Source organism: Glarea lozoyensis, assembly GCF_000409485.1.
Source record: "Glarea lozoyensis ATCC 20868 chromosome Unknown GLAREA14, whole genome shotgun sequence".
Classification (NCBI taxonomy): Eukaryota; Fungi; Ascomycota; class Leotiomycetes; order Helotiales; family Helotiaceae; genus Glarea; species Glarea lozoyensis.
Genome location: NW_007360988.1, coordinates 1,165,201 through 1,183,769, shown reverse-complemented (window position 1 = coordinate 1,183,769; position 18,569 = coordinate 1,165,201). Strand labels below are relative to the sequence as shown.

General features: G+C 44.3%; 10 protein-coding genes across 10 annotated transcripts; 1 reads left to right on the top strand and 9 right to left on the bottom strand.

Annotated features, from left to right (window-relative positions):
- Positions 1 to 26: 26 nt before the first annotated feature.
- GLAREA_06981 (uncharacterized protein) lies at positions 27 to 248 on the bottom strand (the record flags this gene model as incomplete). The annotated part of the gene is made up of 1 exon (XM_008080929.1): positions 27 to 248. One exon carries the CDS (start codon positions 246 to 248, stop codon positions 27 to 29), a length of 222 nt encoding a protein of 73 aa, XP_008079120.1.
- Positions 249 to 4,154: 3,906 nt separating this feature from the next.
- On the bottom strand, positions 4,155 to 4,547 carry GLAREA_06980 (uncharacterized protein; the record flags this gene model as incomplete). Its single annotated transcript, XM_008080928.1, has 1 exon — positions 4,155 to 4,547. The coding sequence occupies one exon, from the start codon at positions 4,545 to 4,547 to the stop codon at positions 4,155 to 4,157; it is 393 nt and encodes a 130-aa protein (XP_008079119.1).
- Positions 4,548 to 5,681: 1,134 nt separating this feature from the next.
- GLAREA_06979 (uncharacterized protein) lies at positions 5,682 to 6,170 on the bottom strand (the record flags this gene model as incomplete). The annotated part of the gene is made up of 1 exon (XM_008080927.1): positions 5,682 to 6,170. One exon carries the CDS (start codon positions 6,168 to 6,170, stop codon positions 5,682 to 5,684), a length of 489 nt encoding a protein of 162 aa, XP_008079118.1.
- Positions 6,171 to 6,460: 290 nt separating this feature from the next.
- On the bottom strand, positions 6,461 to 6,856 carry GLAREA_06978 (uncharacterized protein; the record flags this gene model as incomplete). Its single annotated transcript, XM_008080926.1, has 1 exon — positions 6,461 to 6,856. One exon carries the CDS (start codon positions 6,854 to 6,856, stop codon positions 6,461 to 6,463), a length of 396 nt encoding a protein of 131 aa, XP_008079117.1.
- A 1,928-nt stretch (positions 6,857 to 8,784) lies between these two features.
- Positions 8,785 to 9,072, bottom strand: GLAREA_06977 (uncharacterized protein; the record flags this gene model as incomplete). The annotated part of the gene is made up of 1 exon (XM_008080925.1): positions 8,785 to 9,072. One exon carries the CDS (start codon positions 9,070 to 9,072, stop codon positions 8,785 to 8,787), a length of 288 nt encoding a protein of 95 aa, XP_008079116.1.
- A 538-nt stretch (positions 9,073 to 9,610) lies between these two features.
- On the bottom strand, positions 9,611 to 9,973 carry GLAREA_06976 (uncharacterized protein; the record flags this gene model as incomplete). Its single annotated transcript, XM_008080924.1, has 1 exon — positions 9,611 to 9,973. One exon carries the CDS (start codon positions 9,971 to 9,973, stop codon positions 9,611 to 9,613), a length of 363 nt encoding a protein of 120 aa, XP_008079115.1.
- A 1,823-nt stretch (positions 9,974 to 11,796) lies between these two features.
- Positions 11,797 to 12,535, bottom strand: GLAREA_06975 (Thioredoxin-like protein; the record flags this gene model as incomplete). Its single annotated transcript, XM_008080923.1, has 2 exons — positions 11,797 to 12,259; positions 12,315 to 12,535. 2 exons carry the CDS (start codon positions 12,533 to 12,535, stop codon positions 11,797 to 11,799), a joined length of 684 nt encoding a protein of 227 aa, XP_008079114.1.
- Positions 12,536 to 13,266: 731 nt separating this feature from the next.
- Positions 13,267 to 14,894, bottom strand: GLAREA_06974 (S-adenosyl-L-methionine-dependent methyltransferase; the record flags this gene model as incomplete). The annotated part of the gene is made up of 12 exons (XM_008080922.1): positions 13,267 to 13,297; positions 13,344 to 13,500; positions 13,576 to 13,838; positions 13,892 to 14,029; positions 14,076 to 14,113; positions 14,161 to 14,183; positions 14,230 to 14,358; positions 14,408 to 14,426; positions 14,474 to 14,496; positions 14,545 to 14,641; positions 14,693 to 14,734; positions 14,784 to 14,894. 12 exons carry the CDS (start codon positions 14,892 to 14,894, stop codon positions 13,267 to 13,269), a joined length of 1,071 nt encoding a protein of 356 aa, XP_008079113.1.
- A 1,531-nt stretch (positions 14,895 to 16,425) lies between these two features.
- On the bottom strand, positions 16,426 to 17,507 carry GLAREA_06973 (Rhodanese/Cell cycle control phosphatase; the record flags this gene model as incomplete). Its single annotated transcript, XM_008080921.1, has 2 exons — positions 16,426 to 16,480; positions 16,531 to 17,507. The coding sequence occupies 2 exons, from the start codon at positions 17,505 to 17,507 to the stop codon at positions 16,426 to 16,428; spliced, it is 1,032 nt and encodes a 343-aa protein (XP_008079112.1).
- Positions 17,508 to 17,941: 434 nt separating this feature from the next.
- GLAREA_06972 (RING/U-box) lies at positions 17,942 to 18,410 on the top strand (the record flags this gene model as incomplete). Its single annotated transcript, XM_008080920.1, has 4 exons — positions 17,942 to 18,083; positions 18,139 to 18,170; positions 18,224 to 18,287; positions 18,337 to 18,410. The coding sequence occupies 4 exons, from the start codon at positions 17,942 to 17,944 to the stop codon at positions 18,408 to 18,410; spliced, it is 312 nt and encodes a 103-aa protein (XP_008079111.1).
- Between the last annotated feature and the right edge of the window lie 159 nt (positions 18,411 to 18,569).

Sequence of the window (18,569 nt, the reverse complement as noted above, 5' to 3'; positions counted from 1 at the left end):
ATAATTATCCTCCCCTCATCCCCCTCCTATCTCTTTCCCTTCCCCTTCCCCTCCGCTATCTCCTCCTCCAACTTCCTAATCTTCTCCCCCAGCCGCTCCCTCACTCCATTAAACGCCTCACAAATATCCACGGCATCCTCCTCATTAGCCAAACACGTCTTAGACAATACGTCAAATAGCTCTGTAAAAGTCTTTAAATCGCTTTTGAGTTTTGCGATCTCTTCTTTTGTTGTTACAGTAGGTGGCATTTTTCAGCGTTCAGTGACAATGTGTGTAGGAAGTAGGGGGTTGAAGGAGCGAATAGGAGATAGTAGGGTAGAAGAGTAGAATTTATAGGATAATGAAAAGGGAATTTAGTGATATAGTCACTAGTATTTTCAGATTCTTTTAGTCAGGATATCTACATACTGACACGTGTAGAAAATTACTCAAAACTAATTGTTCTTATCATTACAGTATTAATGAGCAAGAAACAAAAACTCTTCTCAAACCCTCGCATCTCATAATTACAGCGTTAGCAAGTCAAAACCAGAATGATTTTACCAAACCACTTAGTCATATTATAAGTGACTACTACCTAAAATTCACAATCACCCTTCTAACCGACTCGCTAATCTGACTATCACTTTTTCCCACCTTTTACTTCTTTCTCTCATTCCCTCTTACATTCCACAGCATCGAGGTCCTCACTTTATAGTCCAATTGCTTACTATCTCCCCCTATACCCCTCCAACTCCCCCAACCGTTCATTCAACTCCCGACTCTTCTCAGCCAGTCGCTCTAACGTCAACCTATCAACTTCCGCTAAAGCATTCGCGCTTAATTGAGTAAGCTCCTCCGTACAAAGGGTGATGTATTTTTGAAGATCTTGCAGTTTTTCGGGGGAAGTGGGAGCGGCAAATAGGTCGGGTAGGGGTGGGAGGGGTGGTGAATAGGGAGTGGTGTTTTGGGTGTTTTGAAAGGGTGAGGGGGAGGAGGGGTATGGGGATGTATTTTGGCTTTTTTGAGGTGGTAATTTTGGGGGAGAGGGTGAGGTGAGGTTTGAGCTGGGGGACATAATTGGGTAAGTAGCTGTGTTCTTGAGATATGTTGGAATTTTAGAACTCTTTACCGCGATTTCCGACGTCTTAAGAGCAAGTGAAGGTAGTTAGACAAGGAGACGGAAGTAGAGGAGTGTTTATAGGTCATCGAAACCTGGCCTTCTTGTTTGTTAGTGGTTTTACAATTACTCATCAGTACAATGACATGAGAAGATGGGATTTATCAAAAAAGCATTCCATTATCACTTACGAGTAACATCTAATTTTACATGCAAACCTGTCCATTACTAATACCATCATCTTCCTATATTCTTTAGCTCTTTAGTTTTCCTCTACGACATTCGCAAACTCCACAAGTAATTGTCCACACAGAACACTTTTGCACCTCCTTATCGCTACTCTTAAGCTCCAACTGGTCCCTTCATCTCCTCCAGCTGTCTCCTTAAAAAATCCATCGGATCATCAACCACCCCGGCCCCAAACGAAGACTCCTCCCTATGCGCGTCTCCAACGTCCTCCCTCTTTCTCTTGACTCTTCATTCTGCGCCATCCTTTCATACGCGATTCTCGCCAGCTCCTTCGTACAAGCATGGATATAGTGTTCCAGAGCTGTTAGTTTTGCTGGGGTGGTGGGTGCATTGATAAGTGCGGTTAGTTGAGGATAGGGATTTGAAGGTGTGGGAGTCAAGGATCCTCCGGACGATGACATGTTTGAGTGTGTGGCGTAGTTGATGGGAGGAAAATGTTTGGGAATGAGGTATGAAGGAGTGATTGGATTGCTAGGGATAGGGAAACATGGTGGTGTTTATATGGTAATCAGAGAGGGAGATGGTGTTTGTAGATGCTGGCACTCTTTTCTCCGTAACGACTGTTGTTAAGTGACATAAAGTTCGTCAAATATGACATGATTTGAATTTAACAACACCATTATTATGAGCAAGCCCCTTTGTTATCACTATTTCTCTCTCCAAGCAACATCCACTCAATCTAAAATCCTCCTAACACCATCCTTCTCTCCCTCTCCCCAATTCCCTCCCAGGAAAAGTACACTCCGCTAGTATCGCTTCCAACGCCCTCACTTGTTGCTTCAAATGACGGATCTCTTCTTGCGCAGATGCAAAATTTCGAACCAGTTCTTTGGCACGATCTACGAAGGCATCATGGGTTGCCTTTATCTTGTCTATAATCCTGTGTAATTCGGCCGCTTTAGTTGCGGCCGAGCCAGATAAGTTGGCGGTTGAAGACATTTTGGAATTGGAGGATTTGGCTGTTGTGGTGGTCGAGCAACCTCAATCTATGATTGCACTATTCTTTTCCCCTTATTTCACTTCTTTGATCCTTTTACCTAAAATTAATCTCTTTTTTCAAGCCTTCTCAATGTCCTTTCATACGCATTATTTTCTTTACACCTCCCCCTTTGACTCCCCTAATTCATCTAATCTCTTAATCTGTAGCCCCTTTCCTACCCCCCTTCTAATTTTCTATCCCATTTTCCTGTTCCAACCGAGTATTGTAGTTGATGTGTTAAAGAAAGAGTGGTGAGAGGTTTATAAGTACTTAGGATTTCTGAAATGATAGAAAACAGACAAACAGTAGGAAGTAAAATAATGTTCTACATATATACACAAAGTAGAATTTACAGTTTATGAGGATTTTGTGTAATATTGAGTAAAACAAGGCTACTCGCAAACCTCGTAGAAGGCTGTTGTTCTACTCAACCTCTCTACCTCTACTCCCACACCGTGATTACCCTCACCCATACCCTATTCCATCGCCCATTCTATCCTGACCCTACATTATCCCCAACACTCCCATCTACCCCCTCATATTGACGTAGTCGTGCCTCTAACATCCTCACTCGCCCTTCCAGCGCTTTTTTCGCTTCTAACGCATTCCTACATTCTTGGATCGCAAGTTTACCTATTCCAACCGGATTCTCTGCAGCAGCCAAGAGCTCTCGATGTCGAGTCTTGTAGTCGTCCGCAGTTTTACACGAACGGATGAGCTCGAGTATGAGAGTTGGGACGTCTAAGTCGGTGTTTAAAGACATGCTAAGCGAACTCGCGGGGTTGATTTAGAGTTGGGAAGGTTGTGGTTGGTGGGGGATCTGGAGAGTGGAGCTGGAAGGGTCTGAGGATGAGAGAAGTTGCCGGGATGATACGGAGATGGCATACGAGGAGATTATTATAAGAAGACAATCCTCAGAAGTTATGTTTGTACGTGGCTTGATTGCTTTTCATTGTTTCTCTCTGATTCATACTAGGTTTCGGAAGAGATGATGACTTTTAAACAACCTTTGTCACGAAAAAGACAAACTTAACTCTTTCGTGTCAATACTGCTTGTCTAAGCGTTTGTGGCTCTTCCCGCATTCTTTTAAAATTATACACCCTCCCCTCTCTTATCCAAATCTCCTATCTACCAACTTTAGCAATCTTAATCTCTCCATCTCCAAAAGCCTGCCCAAATCTTTTCTCCAGCCTCTCTCTCTCAATTGACTCGATCTCTCTAATCAACTGAGTTAAATTTTCACGATGATAATTCAATCGTGCCTCGTCCGTCGGTCGTCTACCATTTCTAGCGATTAGAGCTTGTAATTTCTGGAACGCAGCGTCGAAGTCGCGTTGGAGTGTTGAGGGTGGCTGGGGTGGCAACATAGGTGGTATTTTAAGGTGTAGAGTGACCGGGAGTTATTGATCAGACTCGGCTGGGTAAAATATTCTGCAGTTGGAGAGGGGTATTCTATTTCTAGTGATGGAGCAAATGGGGAGGACTAGTAAACAATTTATAACAATCGTTTGTTTGCAATGATTGAGGAATGTTTATATAGCAAATTTGTCACATCATAATTTGTCTAGAATTGTCACCCATGTTTTCTCCATATCGAGTCATTGACCTCAAACACTAACACGGTCACCCAAAATGGACGATCACAAAACCTAATATCCTCTTTCAACTGTCATCAATCCTCCCACGTCTGCACAAGCTGCTATTGTGCTATCTATTTCTTCTCCTTCTTCGTACTCGCCCGTCCCTATTCCTCCAAACCCTCTTCCGGTAATTTTCTTGTAACGTTACAACCACACATTTTAACTGTACCAATCCTAACAATAACCTTACTCACTTCCCCCCAGCTTCTCGAGCCCCTGCCAAACCCCCTCATCCATCATGTCAACCCCCATGTCTTCTTCTACATTCCTCTCACTATCATCCTCGCTGTCTGCCTTTGTCTGCTCTTCTTCTTTATCTTCTTCTATTTTCTTCTTGCCGTTATTCTCCTGATCCCATCCCCTAATCTTCAAAATCTCGTCCCACTTTTCTCTCCCTCGAATATGATCCTGTAGCATCGTAACTACATGCTCCAAACAAGAATTCTTATGCTCCAACTCCTTATTCCTGGCCTTTTCTGCCTCCAATTCAGCACTTAGAGCGTCGACCTGTGCACTTAGAGCGTCGACTTGTCGTTTCAGACACTCGATCATGACGGGGGTCTCGGGTTCTGAGGACATTTCTTTCGTGAAGCGATTTGACAATTTTATTGAAGCGTGAGTTCGAAGCTGGTGGAATATGAGTATTGAATGTGTGATGCGAAGTTGGAGCGCGAGGGAAGTTTGGAGGAAGATGTGTTGTTGATGATTAAGTTGTTTATGATTTAAGAAGGTTAGGCTTGTTTTGCGAAGTTCCCATTTTGGGGGAACTTTGTAGGTGTGACAGGCATATTGTAATTGGTGGATACCAAAATGAACAGTGAATTGACAATGACATCAAATTACACAAAAATGCTGGGTAGTGAATTGACAATATAATTAGATTATGATAAACACATACATCATGTCATCTCATATTTGATATTCAGGAGTGCTATTACTGTTTTCCCAAAAGGCAAGAATTTGATTTTTTCAAAAGCTATCAATACACCCCACAATCTTAAAACACCCTCCATACTTCAACTAGCTCGTAGCTTTACTTAACCAAGATTTCTTCATCTCTGTATCCCGGCTTCGATTTCCCCTCTTCTTTTTTTCCACGACCGGGTCTAGCGAGTCACAACGTTTAGTTAATGTAGCAATTTTCATCTTTAGCTTCGTATTTTCCTCTGCCAGTGCCTGATTCTGCAACTGATAATCTCTTTGGGCCCCTTCGAGTTCTTCTACTCTGCTTTTTAGTTGCTTGATTTGTTGTTCGGCGGTCAACGGTGGAGGATGGATGAGTGGCCCTCCAAAAGGGGAAGGTGGAGATGCGGGTGGTGGAAATGGTTGTAGTGACATGATTGAAGATGAAATGATAGATCTTGGACCTTGGTAAGGTTGGGCTTAAAACGCTGTGTTAGTGGGTTTTCTGAAGATGAATGAGCGCATATAGGAACTGGGTTATTTATATGACAGACTAGAGTCACTAGATAAGTGACTGCATGTTATTTGGTTGAGGATTACAGCCTCTTGTGTCAGAGTAGCGTCTTTTTTGTTCCAAACAATATGTTTAATATGACTGTATCAATCTCTGATTCATCCTCCACCTAACAACTTTCTCTTCTCAAACAAAAGAATCGCCAACAAAACCTTAGTCAAACTTCACCTAAACATTCCCTCCATTTCCTCTATCACCTATTCGGCTCTCCAAGCCAGCTCTATTCAATCCCGCCTTTACCGCGATTCCAAACGAGTTTTTAAATATTCAACCTCGGTCTCCAATCTCGATTGCCCTGCCTCTAGTAAACCTTCTGGAGAGATTTGATTGCCATTAGAAGGGCCGTTTGTATTCGAAGGCCCGTTGTTGCTAAAACATTCATTTCTATTATCGGGCGCATCTCTGTTGGGGCGCCCATTGCCAACAAATGGATCGTGGACGTTAGAGGTACCATTATTGTGAAAAGTTCCATTGCCTCTAGAAGGGACATTGCCATTAGAGGGGCCGCTATTATTGAAGGGACCATTTTTGTTGACGGGACTATTACTGTTGAAAGGTCCATTGCCCCTAGAAGGGCCGTTGCTACCAGAAGGGACGTTGCCATTAGAAGAACCATTGCCACCCGAGGGTCCATTGCCCCTAGATGAGCGATTGCCATTAGAGGGTCGATTACCGTTAAACGGAACGTTGCCATTAAAGTTTCTATTGCCGTTGAAAGGCTGCATTTTTGGTGTTTGATAATGGGTATGAGTTCGGGGTTGTGTGTTGAGTTTGGAACAGTAATGCTGTGAAGATATTTCTTGACTCTTAAGGAACTCTTTTCGGAATGGAATCAGTACGTTTGTTCTTTAAATATAAATATGATAGAAGCAATATGCGGATACTTTCGCTCTGAATCAAGAGTCATTCCTACGTTTTGCCAAATACAATACATATTTCATTAAATCACGACGAATGTCAGATCCTAGTTTGCTCAATATCGTCACATTCCCATCACTAAGTCTTCTCCATTAACTCACTTCCTATGGTTCTTCCCAGTTTGCTTCTTGTTGTCATTTCCCCCTTTCCCGAGATCCCCTTTTCCATCTTCCCTCTTCCAATACTTCTCCTCCTCTCTCATCTCAACACAATTTCCATACTTTTTCACATTCTCCTTCAAGACTTCTGGAATTTTTTTTCCAGCTTTTAGATCCTTCACCATATCGTTATGGCGAACCTCGCCTTTGAGAGCGCGTTCTTTCCAATAGTCACGATCACCCTCTAGATCATGTATCCGGCGCATCAGCTCAAGGATCTCTCCGTCTAGTAAGGCATTCTGCTTGTGCTCATAATTTTCTTGCTTTTCAAGTCGTAAGTGAGAAGGACTTTTTGTCGCTAGCTTTTGGTCCGAAGGGGGCATTTGGGGACGCATTGGAGGTAAACAAGATGTTAAATCTTGGAGGGATGAGATTGAGAATGAATTTCGATAGCTAAGTGGTGGAATGATGCAGGAGCTTCATCGCTAGAGTTTATATAGCCCTTCCGATGAGAACAAGGCATCCTTAAGTCATGGTCAGAGATGAATTTGGTGTGTAGTATACTCACCAGTTACTCTAATTATTCTGATTATTTACCATTTACTCAAGCAAGAGCTGAGTTTAATTTAAATAAAGACTCTAGTGAGTATCTCCTTAAGTCACTCATGAGTTATTTATGTCAGACTCTTTAGATGACGAGTGGAGGGTGCAAGTCAGCTGACATATTTAAGCGAGAACCCCCCTTATTCGCTAGAGTATTACTTATTTGGCGTAATTTAATTACTCAAACATTATCCATAAGTTACTCGGCGATAGGTAGTTGTGTTATGTTCAGCTACCCAATTTACTTTATTTAGGTTACTTAAATTATACAATTAGTAGACATAATTTTATTTCCAAGCTTTCCTAGAATAACCCACCAGCATGTGCACAGGAAGCAAGAACACAGTAAACAGTTTGTAAGTCAAATGCTTTCATACCATTTCATCTCATCATTACGATTTCCTCCTTTAGGAGTTGCACTTCTTCTACTATCTCTTATCAAGATTCGTGGCTAAAAGCCTCGTGACCACCACCCTTATTCATTCCTCCCCTTTCCCGCCAACCTCCCCCGCCAGTTATTGATTTCTCATTTCCTGCCTCCCCCACCTCCCAACTTAGCTTCATAGCCCCTGTTGATTTCTTTCATTTGATTGACATCTTGCTCTTTTTCTTTTAATTTCTCCTCAAGCGTCTTGATTTTCAATATCATAGCTTCCACTACTTTGAATTGATCTGGTTCTGGCATCTTTAGCAGATGGGCAATGTCGGCTTCTGTTTTTGGAAGTGGTGTGGATATTTTCAGGAAGTGACTGAGAGACTTGTTGAGCCTTGGGGGGTAGTCAAATGATGTGAGGTTGTGGATGAGTGGAGAGGAAGTAGGGTCATTCTGTGACTTTTATGGTCGTTTTGGATGTGGGATGGAAGTGTTTTACTCATTGTTTGGTGGTACTCTGTGACTTGTCTAGCATCACAGTGTTTGTTTCCTAGGCAACTGATATATTGGTCCAAGAGCAAACTATTTGCACAAATATTTTGTTGTAGTCATTTGTTACGACTGCTATCATCCAACTTTCCTACCATCACACTCCCTTAGTAGCCTCTGAACCCTACCAGCCCTAACCTCTTTCAAAACCCAACAATCCCACCGTTCAATCACTTTCCTCCAGTCAACTCTGATATTCGTTATCCTCCTTCCTCAACCGTTCATACTTCTTCGTCAACATAGAAACCTCTCGCTCAAGTTCCTTGACCCTTGCAATTGATCTTTTAAGTTCGGCACGTAATAACTGATTTTCTTCCTTCAGTGATTCAATTGTTACTGGTTTCGGAGGCGAGGAGGGAATTTTGTTGATATGCAGACGTGGGAAGATCAAATCTCGAGGATGCATAGTGATGAAGATAGCGAAAGTCAATCAAGAAAGTGGTAGGCTGGTAGTTTAGAAGGGGGTTGGATTGTGGAGGCACTCTATATTTGTAACTACTGCAATCTCAGAGTTGTGGCCTTTCAAAGATTCATGGTCGAGGATTAAAATACTCAAGCACAAAAAACCCATAATCATAGTCATAATTACCAACAATCCTGGAAACAATCATGGCTGAGTGTACCTGTTGTGAAACCATTGATGACAAATAATTCTCGAACGTTTCGATAATCTAGGCACCTTACTTCAAGATTAGTTTGTGCAATGGCACTTTGGAGGTTGTCTGGGAATCTTACATCTCGGTTTGTACAAAATAGTTTGAACACTTCCCAAAACCACTTGCATCCTCAAAGTATTCATCACGATATACCCTTTCCAAAACGCCACCCTTGAAATCCCATCAAAAAACCTCCTCCCACTGCCTCCTTCCCAACCACGTTCTTCCCATTTTCGTCCGATTTTCCCGGTGCCGTCGTTTGAAAGTTCTTCCTCTTAAGCGCCCAATCCTTGATCTTCACTAGCTGTGCTGTAATTCTCTGCTCTAACTTGGCGGTTCTTGTCCTGACGTCCTTCATTTTGATTTCGAAATCATTTCGATCTTTGTCTCTAGCATTTCGGTTGTGATTCAGGGGGTTGTAGAAGGCCATGGCTTTTGTTCGCCGAGTTTGATGGTGTTCAGTTGACGAAGTTGGTGTGGGTTTGGTAAAAGAGAAGTATGGAAATCATTGCGCATGGAGCCAAAGTGAATGAAAAGCTCACTTCATTGGACGTTATCGGGAAAGAGTGAATGTAGATTTCTTGTTAGCATGTTGTTTGTGACTCTAAATGTGTATTACCATTGGACCCTATCAGAATTCAATCATTACAACGCGCGGAGTTAAAGTCAATCTTGAGTTAACGAAGATATGCAAAGCTGTTGAGTAGCCAATTGATATCGACATCAGATGAAAAGTCAAACTTCGTCGCAAGGTTAACCAGTCTCCAAGTCATTCGTTTCTAAATCAGATCTAATAGGCATCTGAACTTCCTCAAAAAGATTCATTGCCACCAAACTCTACGCCTCCCATCACAAATTTTTCCACCCACCAAACTCTCATCTACCTCCCCTCCTCCTCAAATCACCATCCGAATCTCCATACCCACTAATCCCCCACCCTCACCTCCAACCCAACCCCCGCCACCCTCTCAAATCCAATCCTCAAGCCACTTCAACTCCCTAAACATCCAATCGACCACTCCCGAGAGTTGCTCACGGATCGGTATCGCTTCCTCATCCCGATCCTTTAAACCGCCCATAATTTCCTGCAACCCCATCACGACGTCCTTCGCGCTATTGAGTTTCCGCTTCAATCTCCTGTTCTCGCTTTCTAGTTCCGAGTTTCGCGTCTCTAATTCCTTTTGTGACTGCGCGAGTTGGTTGATGGCGTCGGTCATTGAGAGGAGGTATTCCTCGTGGTCGATTTTGTGGGTTTTGAGGTTTTGTTGGATTTGGTGGATTGTTGAAGTAGCTTCGGAGGTGAGTGTAGAGGAGGCTTGTGGAGATGGCATGGTGGTTGAGTGTGTTGATGTTTTGAGTTTGGATTCTTCTGCTTTGAATGGGAACACTTGGTTCTGTGTTCGTAGATCTTGACGTTCCAGGTAACGGAGGTCGTGTAGTTTTGGGAATGAAGAAAATGTCTGTAGAGTATGAAGTCAGAACTTTACCAGGCTGAAGATTGTTGATTAATACTATTTCGCTGAAAGAGAGACGACATTTTTCACTTAAGTTTCAACTTCCCATTGCTAAAGCTCATCACTCTCCCACCACAAAGACTTCATTGTTCGATAACTTGCCCATGCAACCATGAAAACACCAACCCATTGAGAGCAGCTGTGCGTGCATGTGTCTCACATCAATCAAAATGGTTCTAAGATAAGTTTCACGATATCAATGGAAATGTCTTAAAGTATCCGTTTTTCGAAACTGGATGTACAAAAAGCCCTTTAAGCCCAGACAAAGATTCCGCTTTATTTTTCTTATGCACCTAAAACCATTACAGCAAAACATCCACCCCAAAGACGTCGTGTTTCGGAGTGGGACATGAGAAAGAACAATTGTCTATGAAAGAACTTTAATTTTCGTGACCTGAAAAAAGCGAACCTAACACCTATGTGTTGCAATTCTGACGGGACATCTCGTTGCCATATAATACTGTTAAGCTCCACGCTTACTAAATAGAGTCTTTTGAGTAAATATATTGAGTTGTGTTAGAACGTCGTTTTCTGAAATTGGTATGTTTACATAGTGTCCCATCAGGTTTGCAGTGCACTACTGTGCATCGACCGCTTCTACATAGTCGAGCCATAAGAACGCATTTAAAATACCACATTCTCATCCCACGAGACCAAGAATACCAATTTCAAAGATATCAATAACGAATCCATGACCAAACAACTTATTTACCTGACGTTATCTCATGTCCTAGCTCATTCTCACTCTCAAACCTACAAACCTCTACCCATCCAAACACCCACCGCGCAATCTCCCAAGTACCCTCCCCACCACCACCACCACCTTTTCATCAAAACCAAACTGTCGCAACGCATCAAGTCCTCTCTCACGCTCTACTAATTTCTTCACGCCTCACCACGTTCACTATATCATTCTCCATCTCCCGCTCAAAACCTCCCCCTCCAACCGCCCAATCCTCTCCTTCAATCGCTGATTCTCCCCCAGTAGCGCGGCATACACTCTCCGTCTTACCTGGTCCCGACTTAGGATTTCCCGTATAAAATCAATCGTAATGTTGTAATCCATCCAACACTGTTCTTGGACCCCGCCTGGCCACGGAGTTGGTTCCGAACGCCATGTTGTATCGCGATAGGGTCGGTTGCGGGAGTGTATATAGATAGCAAAACCGATCGTGTTATATCCATCTTCTTTTTAAAGAGCGTTACAACTTCTTTGAGACATGCTATACATAAACTCTTACATGCGCAAGAGAGAAAGAATGTCAGTCTTAGCAGAGCGGTTGCTAGCAGGTACCTGTCAAGAATCAATGCCCGTTAATGCAAGATAAAAGGGAAGCGGCTTTTCTATCTTGTAATCCATCTAGAGATGAGAGAAAGAACTAAACCATTGTCATTTTAACAATGAATTTTCCCCTGTTTGTGCGCTAATGCTGGATATTCATAAGCGAATGAAGAGCAGATATGATCCAAGAAAAAAAGAGAAAACTAAGTATTCACACTCTGAGGCACTCTACAGAAAGACATCCTTAGACAGCGCTAATAAAGAACAATCATCACCAAAACCAATCCCCCTCCTCCCCCCTCCCCTCCTCCCTCCCCCCTCCACAACCCCCCCACCCTCCCCCAACCACTCCCGTCCCCTAACCCTCTCCCACCACTCCCCCACCCTCCCACACCCCCCCCCAAATCCCCTCATACCCACCCACCCACAACGCCTCCAAATGCGGCAGATGGAACAGATCCACCAAACTAATTTCATCTCCCGCCAAATACCGCTGCTTGCCCAGGATATCCTCATACACCTTGAAGACGGCGCGGAGATCCGCTTCGGCTTGCGCGACGCGCTGGAGGTCTGGGGGACCGAGGTTTTGATATCTGTGGGCGTGTGAGTTGATGGAAAGGGGGGGAAGAGGGAAGAGGGAAGAGGGGAAAGGGGGGAAGAGCCACAGGGGGGGAGAGGACTTTTTGATAACCATCTCCGTCCCAATACATTCCGCCGCGCTTGCAACATAACTAATTTCAATGGAAGCAGCCTGTTCAAACTTTGCATACGCTTCGAAATCGTCGTCATCTGGCATAAATTTCGTCCCCGATTGATACTTCCTAACCCCCAACACCATCAACACCTCTCTTATTTCACCATGAGTTTGGCACTTACCTGGCTAGATACCTGCAAATCGCTCGACTTTCATAAATAACGAGGCCGTCGTCGTCGAGGACGGGGACTTTGCCGAAAGGTTGCATTTTCATGTATGAGGGGTGTTTTTGCTCGCCCTTGGATATGTCGATGGGGATGTGTTTGTATTCTAGGGCTAATTCGAGGAGGACGACGTGGACGCGGGCTGTGGACATGGCTGAGCCGTAGAGGGTGAGGACCATGGTTGCGATAGATGGGATTCTAAATTAGATTAAGAAGGGGTTTTATATTTTGAGATGATTAGGCCATTGGTTTTATATATTAACATGTTAGGCCGGTGCGGTGGAGTTATCGTACTGAGGATGGAAGTTTGGGATGAGAGACTGTATGTTAGTCGTCTGGGGAGGCACGGCGAATGGAATACCGTGGAGGGGACGGAACTATTCGGCCGAAACATGCATATGGGAACTGAGCATGGTTGTTGTTTAGAAAATATGGGCAGTTAGCATGTAGAATCAGGACAATTCGCCTGACGGAAGGGTCTTGAGTAATTAGGTGTGAGGGCTGGAGATGGGCCATGGTCTATAGTATGCAAGTCATCTGTCGTATTGGCAGTATGCTGTAGAAGGAAAATTAGCGAAATTTTGCACTAGAGTAGAGGGAATGAGAGAGTGATCTTAGGATGTTACTAGTCAAGGGGAGTGTTGAGTATCCATCGTATTAATAAGACCGCCAAGCAAACAGTCGCAGAAAGTAATGTGATGGGAGTCCAACGAGTACTCTCAACGTTCATGGAAGTGTGGTTGTAGGCTTGGGATATGTAGATAGAAAGGGAACCAGCTAGTGCCGTATTCGAATGGTAATATGCAATAAACCTATGTGACGGAATATCCAGTAGTCCGGCTCATCTTCTGTTCCTCCCCCAGCGCTTTAAATACACAAGCAAGCCAAGCACTCAACCCCACCCCATCACCTACGAAGGCTTTCGAGCATGAATAGTACGTCTACCCCTTCATCAGTCAAGCCAATCACATAATCCGACGGACTTACATGGTAATATAACTATGAATCTTAGTATTCTTCATATCCTTCCTCACATCCACGAGAAAAGCCTCGAGTTCCTGCGTGCTCCAATTATGCACCCTAGTGAAGAGAGCCATGCTCAATCCGCTTAGGCCACCGACGAGGTTTTCGTTATTCCAGAGACCTACAGGACGTTAGCATTATCTCTCTCATCAGATGTCTTTATTAGTCCAATTTGTTGGGAGATTTGGATACGTACCCAATTCCTTATACTTCGGATCCTTAGGCCACTTATTAATAGGCCACAAATCAACATATTCAACAATATCCACAAATCCCGCTTCTTCCATCTCCTGCTTATAGCGAATCGCGCTATCCAAAGGTCTTCCGATCTTTTGAGATGCGCTGAGAACCATCTCACCCCATTTCTTGAGAGCAGAGTCTTCGGGGAGAGTGCCGTCGTCGCAGCCACAGGGGAATGTGACGTCAGAGTGCTCGATGTAGCCTCCTGGTGTTAAGTTCCTGATATTTCGTTAGCGTGGAAGGAGAAAATGAAGCGGGTAAGGAAGACAGACTCGAAGGCTTGAGCGAAATAATTGGACCAGCTGACTAGCGATCCAGTCATCATGCGACCGTGGATGAAGTCGAATTTGTGATGATAGGTCCATGGCTCTTCAACGTCATCAATCTCGAAAGTTACATTTGGCGGGAGACTGCTTATGTTAGACAGATAGTGAAAGACGAAGGATGATTACTAACAAGTCTGGTTGGATAGGGCTTAGATCAACACCCAAAACCTAAGGACGATTAGATGTCATGTTCAAAACACGCTATTATATTTTACCTTCGCTTCCGGGTGTTCATCCCCTATTCCAATTAGCTTGGAAAGTGACAGGAAGGAAGATGTACTTACCATAATCAATTGCCCAAATTCCTGTCCCCGTACCGACATCCAAAACTCGATGAACGGGTTTATCTTTATCAAAGACAACTTTATGAAGTTTATTATCATACATCAAACTATATATGTGATGTTGAAGATCTAGTGGGGTTAGTGATGGCTAAAATTTGTAAGTGCTGTGTGTCCTCACCTAGACGGTCATTTTCAGACTATTTGAACTTAGCCACGAACGAATTGAGATATACATCTTTCTCACCTCATCATTAGGGTACAAATATTCTAATAAAAATAAGCATATAATCTAAAACAAGGGTCTAGAATACTTACTCCCATCTTTGTATGCATGATATGTTCGACCATTCTCCTGCCGATGCTTCATGATACTCGACCCAACAGAGGTCGTCGAGCTGGCAAACGACTCGCCCTAGCAAAAGTCACAAACTATAACGACATAACCTAAAGCAAAAATACTCACATCACCAAGAGCAGAATCAGCATCATCCCGATGATCGTCGGCCTAGCCAAAGTCAATTCAATAGCCTCACATCAACAACCGTCACACAAACCTCAGCCTCCAAGCCAGCAGCCGGACCAGCAGCAGCCGGATCACTCGTAGCAGGCGACGCAACCTCCTCAGCGGCTACAGGCGTCTCGGTCGGCTGTTCAGTCGTAGACATGACTTCCTTTCCTCAATCGACACGTTTCTCGCGCTAAGCGTCCAAGCAAGAAGACTAGATGGCAGAGAAACGACGAGACGCCCACATCGGCTGTATTCATAGCAAAACTCGCACACGCGGTGCAATGGCTAAAGAGGTGGTGCTTCGCAGGGGAATGCGCCGGATGTGGCTGCCAGACGGACGCATAGCAGAGATGGGTGTGTTATTGGATGAGACGAGAGAGCTGGGTGGTGAAGAACGCGCATAGGGTTGTACGAATACACCATGGGGGTTGCAGCGAGGGCAGCGAATAGAGCGTTTTAAACGCTCGGTTTGTGTGAGTATTGCGTTTGTAGCCAGTACTTGGAGGAGGTGCGGGATGTGTGTGGACGGCTAGGTAGTTTCCCCGATGCACGAACGAGACGATACCAGGTACTTCTGTGAAGAGAATTATTGCCGTGGTGGGCCGTAAAGTGGAAAAACCAACATGGGCGTTCTGTGCCGATCCTATTCGGGAGGATGCCGTGAGGATATAACCAGTAGTAGGTACTTTGCTGTTACAACGTGATATTTCGAAGCACCTCTACTTCCGTGTCTCGTTCTGAAAAGAAATCCCGCTCATAAGCAGCAAACTGCCTCACGAGTCTCAATCTCACCAACAAACATAATCAATGCAAATAAACTCGGAACGACAACGGAGCTGTCAGCTCGGCATCCATCCGAAAGCCTCGTGTACGTTTCCCCAAACCCCACTTCGAGGCATTTCTGCTGACGTTGTGTGGTGGAGATGGGGCAACCCCGCGACTTCGTAGATCCGTTTGATAGCGGGTATTCGGTGGGTAAATTGCGTTGTGGGACGAGCTTGAGATACTCGAGTACATGTGGTCCATAATGGTCTTATTTAAAGTTTGAAAGACTAAGATGAAAGGTAAAGCCTCCAAGTACTAGGTATTTAGAGTACATATTTACAGATTAGGTAGTAGACAAGGTTCAATCAGGAGAAGTGGGCGAGCAAGGAAGAAATCACCTGACATACCTACTCGTCCAATGGAGCATATCTACCTAGGTAGGTAGGTAAGTATGACAACGTCAAAGCAACATCCAGACCACTTGATTTGTGGATATAGTTAGTATGTCATTTTTAGACATGTAAGCAAACAAACGTCGGGAGATCATAGAGCGAAATGTAACGTTCAAACAGAACCAACAAAGCTAGACTACCCCAGACGGGAAAGCTTCTCGCATGGGATGAACATGCATATCAAACGTCGCCGATCACAGATATAATCCAACAAAACTTGCAGCAAGGCCTTACCAGAACAGGAATCCAACAACAATCTAGCTGAAAAAACGAACATACTTCCAGATGATTAGTAGGATTGAAGTCCCATACAGGGTTGTGAGATTGGTATGATTTAGAGTAGAGCGCGTTGTATGTATTCGAAATATCCCCAAATATCATCTACAAAGTCGAGTCCAGAGGAGAGAAGCCGGGGTATCCACCACATGCAAACGCTGAAATGCAGCAGTAAAGATTAGAAACTCCTTATCCTTATTCCTCCTTGATTATAAGTCCATCCGACGGTTTGACACGTTGTGCCCATTCACTATAGCATGTCAGCAAAGTATTCTTCAGATACAAGTAATGTTCACTTACGTCCAGCTACCATCGTATATTTTCCTGTTCTTCTCGTCACCATATCCGGCCTCACTCAAAGCGGCATCGATGATCGCAGCAGTAACTCCTGTACCACAAGAGCTGATAATTGGCTTATTTGGATCAACGCCCTTGCTCTCAAAGACCTTCCGTAGTTGATCGCCTGGCAAAAAGGTTTTGTTGACCGGATCCAGCAGCTCAGTAATTGGCACAGAGATGCTCCCCGGCATATGTCCAGATGATAATCCTTCTCTTGGTTCTGGGTCTTTCCCGCTCCATCTCCCTGCCGATCGCGCATCCAAAATCTGTACGCCCTCAGCACCCTCCTTATTCTGATCCGAAACCACATCTCTAACTTCTTCGAATTCCGCCACTTGTGCTCCGTCAAAATCTGGAATTGGATACACACAGGTATCGACGTCCCAAAACTCCCCGCTTTCAGTAGGATAACCCTCATCCACCCATAATTTGAAGTTGTTTAAAAGATGAACCGAATCATGTCCAAATGCCTTCATTGTCCATCCTACTCTTGGCGCACTAAATATTCCAATCTCCGCAGAATCGTAAACCACAACTGTATCATCTCTTCGAATTCCCAACCCACTCATAGCTTTTGCGAAATCAGAAGCCGAAGGAAGCATATGTGGATAAGGGGAGTGTTTGTCGATAACCTTATCTAGATCAAAGAACCTGGAATTAGGTATCCTCTTTTTACGGAAGACATCGAGACCGTTGCGTCCGTCGTTTGGTAAGAACCATGAAGCACATACTGCGACCGTTCTTGGTGCTGTAGAGATCTTAGTCATAGGGTTCTGTTTGAGAGCTTCCTTGAGCTCTTTGGGGGTGACAAGATAGGATGAGAATGATCTTTCCGCAGCTATCGAGCTTAGTCGGAGGATAGGAGATCGTAATTGAGTCGTGCGAAAGATGGGAGAGTGCGCGCGTGCGCCTCTGGTGAGGAAAGCAACGGCCGCCATGGCGTGCTGTCTTGCGGATATGCTATCGAGAGCGCATAGAAAGAAGCTGTCGGAAGTAAGTACCGATAAGACGATGCCGAAGCTGTAGCTCTATCTCTTCAGTCCCAATCGTTCTGCGACAAAGGAAAATGGATGGTAAAGAAAGAGGGGTTTGGAATTTGTTCGGAACGCTGGAGGTTGCATTGACAAATTACTTGCTAGAGATGATAAGGCTGGGGCGGCGGCGGTAGCTTGGAAGCTTGGACCATGACGCATGTGAGAGTAATCGACACGATAGTTGCTGGATCAGCCAAGCTCAAGTCAATAAATAATAATTCAAAAATCACCAACATCATAATTTCTACTTCTAAAGCTCAACGAAGCTAAAAATTGATTTGCGACTCTGCGCTAGTGCCACCGAAATCTGCCACTTCATCGGGGCCGAAAAATCCAGCATGAAAGTCAAGATCCGCAAATGGAACGCGGTAGCAACATGGCGATGGGACATCCCCGAGGACGACGTCTGCGGTATCTGCCAAGTACACTTCGATGGCACATGTCCGAAATGCACATATCCAGGAGATGATTGCAAATTACGTATGTACCTCCAAAACCTCGTTCGGTAGCGGTGTTGCTAATCGCAAAATCGCAGTATCTGGGAAATGCGGGCACAGTTTCCACGAAGTGAGTTGAAAGGCAGTCTCGTTTTGAACGTGGGATTGTGCTAAGGGGAATAGCATTGTATAGATGAGTGGATTAAGCAGGAGACTTCAAAGGGACAATGTCCTATGTGTAGACAGAGTGAGTTACCCCACCTCCCCCGCTGTGCGGAGGGTTCTAACGGAAACAGAGTTTGAAGGGCCGGAAGGTACGGGTGCTGCTGCCAACGAAACAATGGAAGATCCGGCAGATATGGAGGTGTGATTGAATATATATGGCGTTAAGGAATTTGAGACGCAGGATGAATTGGGCGCATGGCATGATACCACAATGGGAAGTTTGGTTGTCGGACATCAAGATCAGAAAGGGATTAAAAAAATCGGTTTAAGGCGCTTGCGGTTTACTATGTTTATCGGGTTGCTG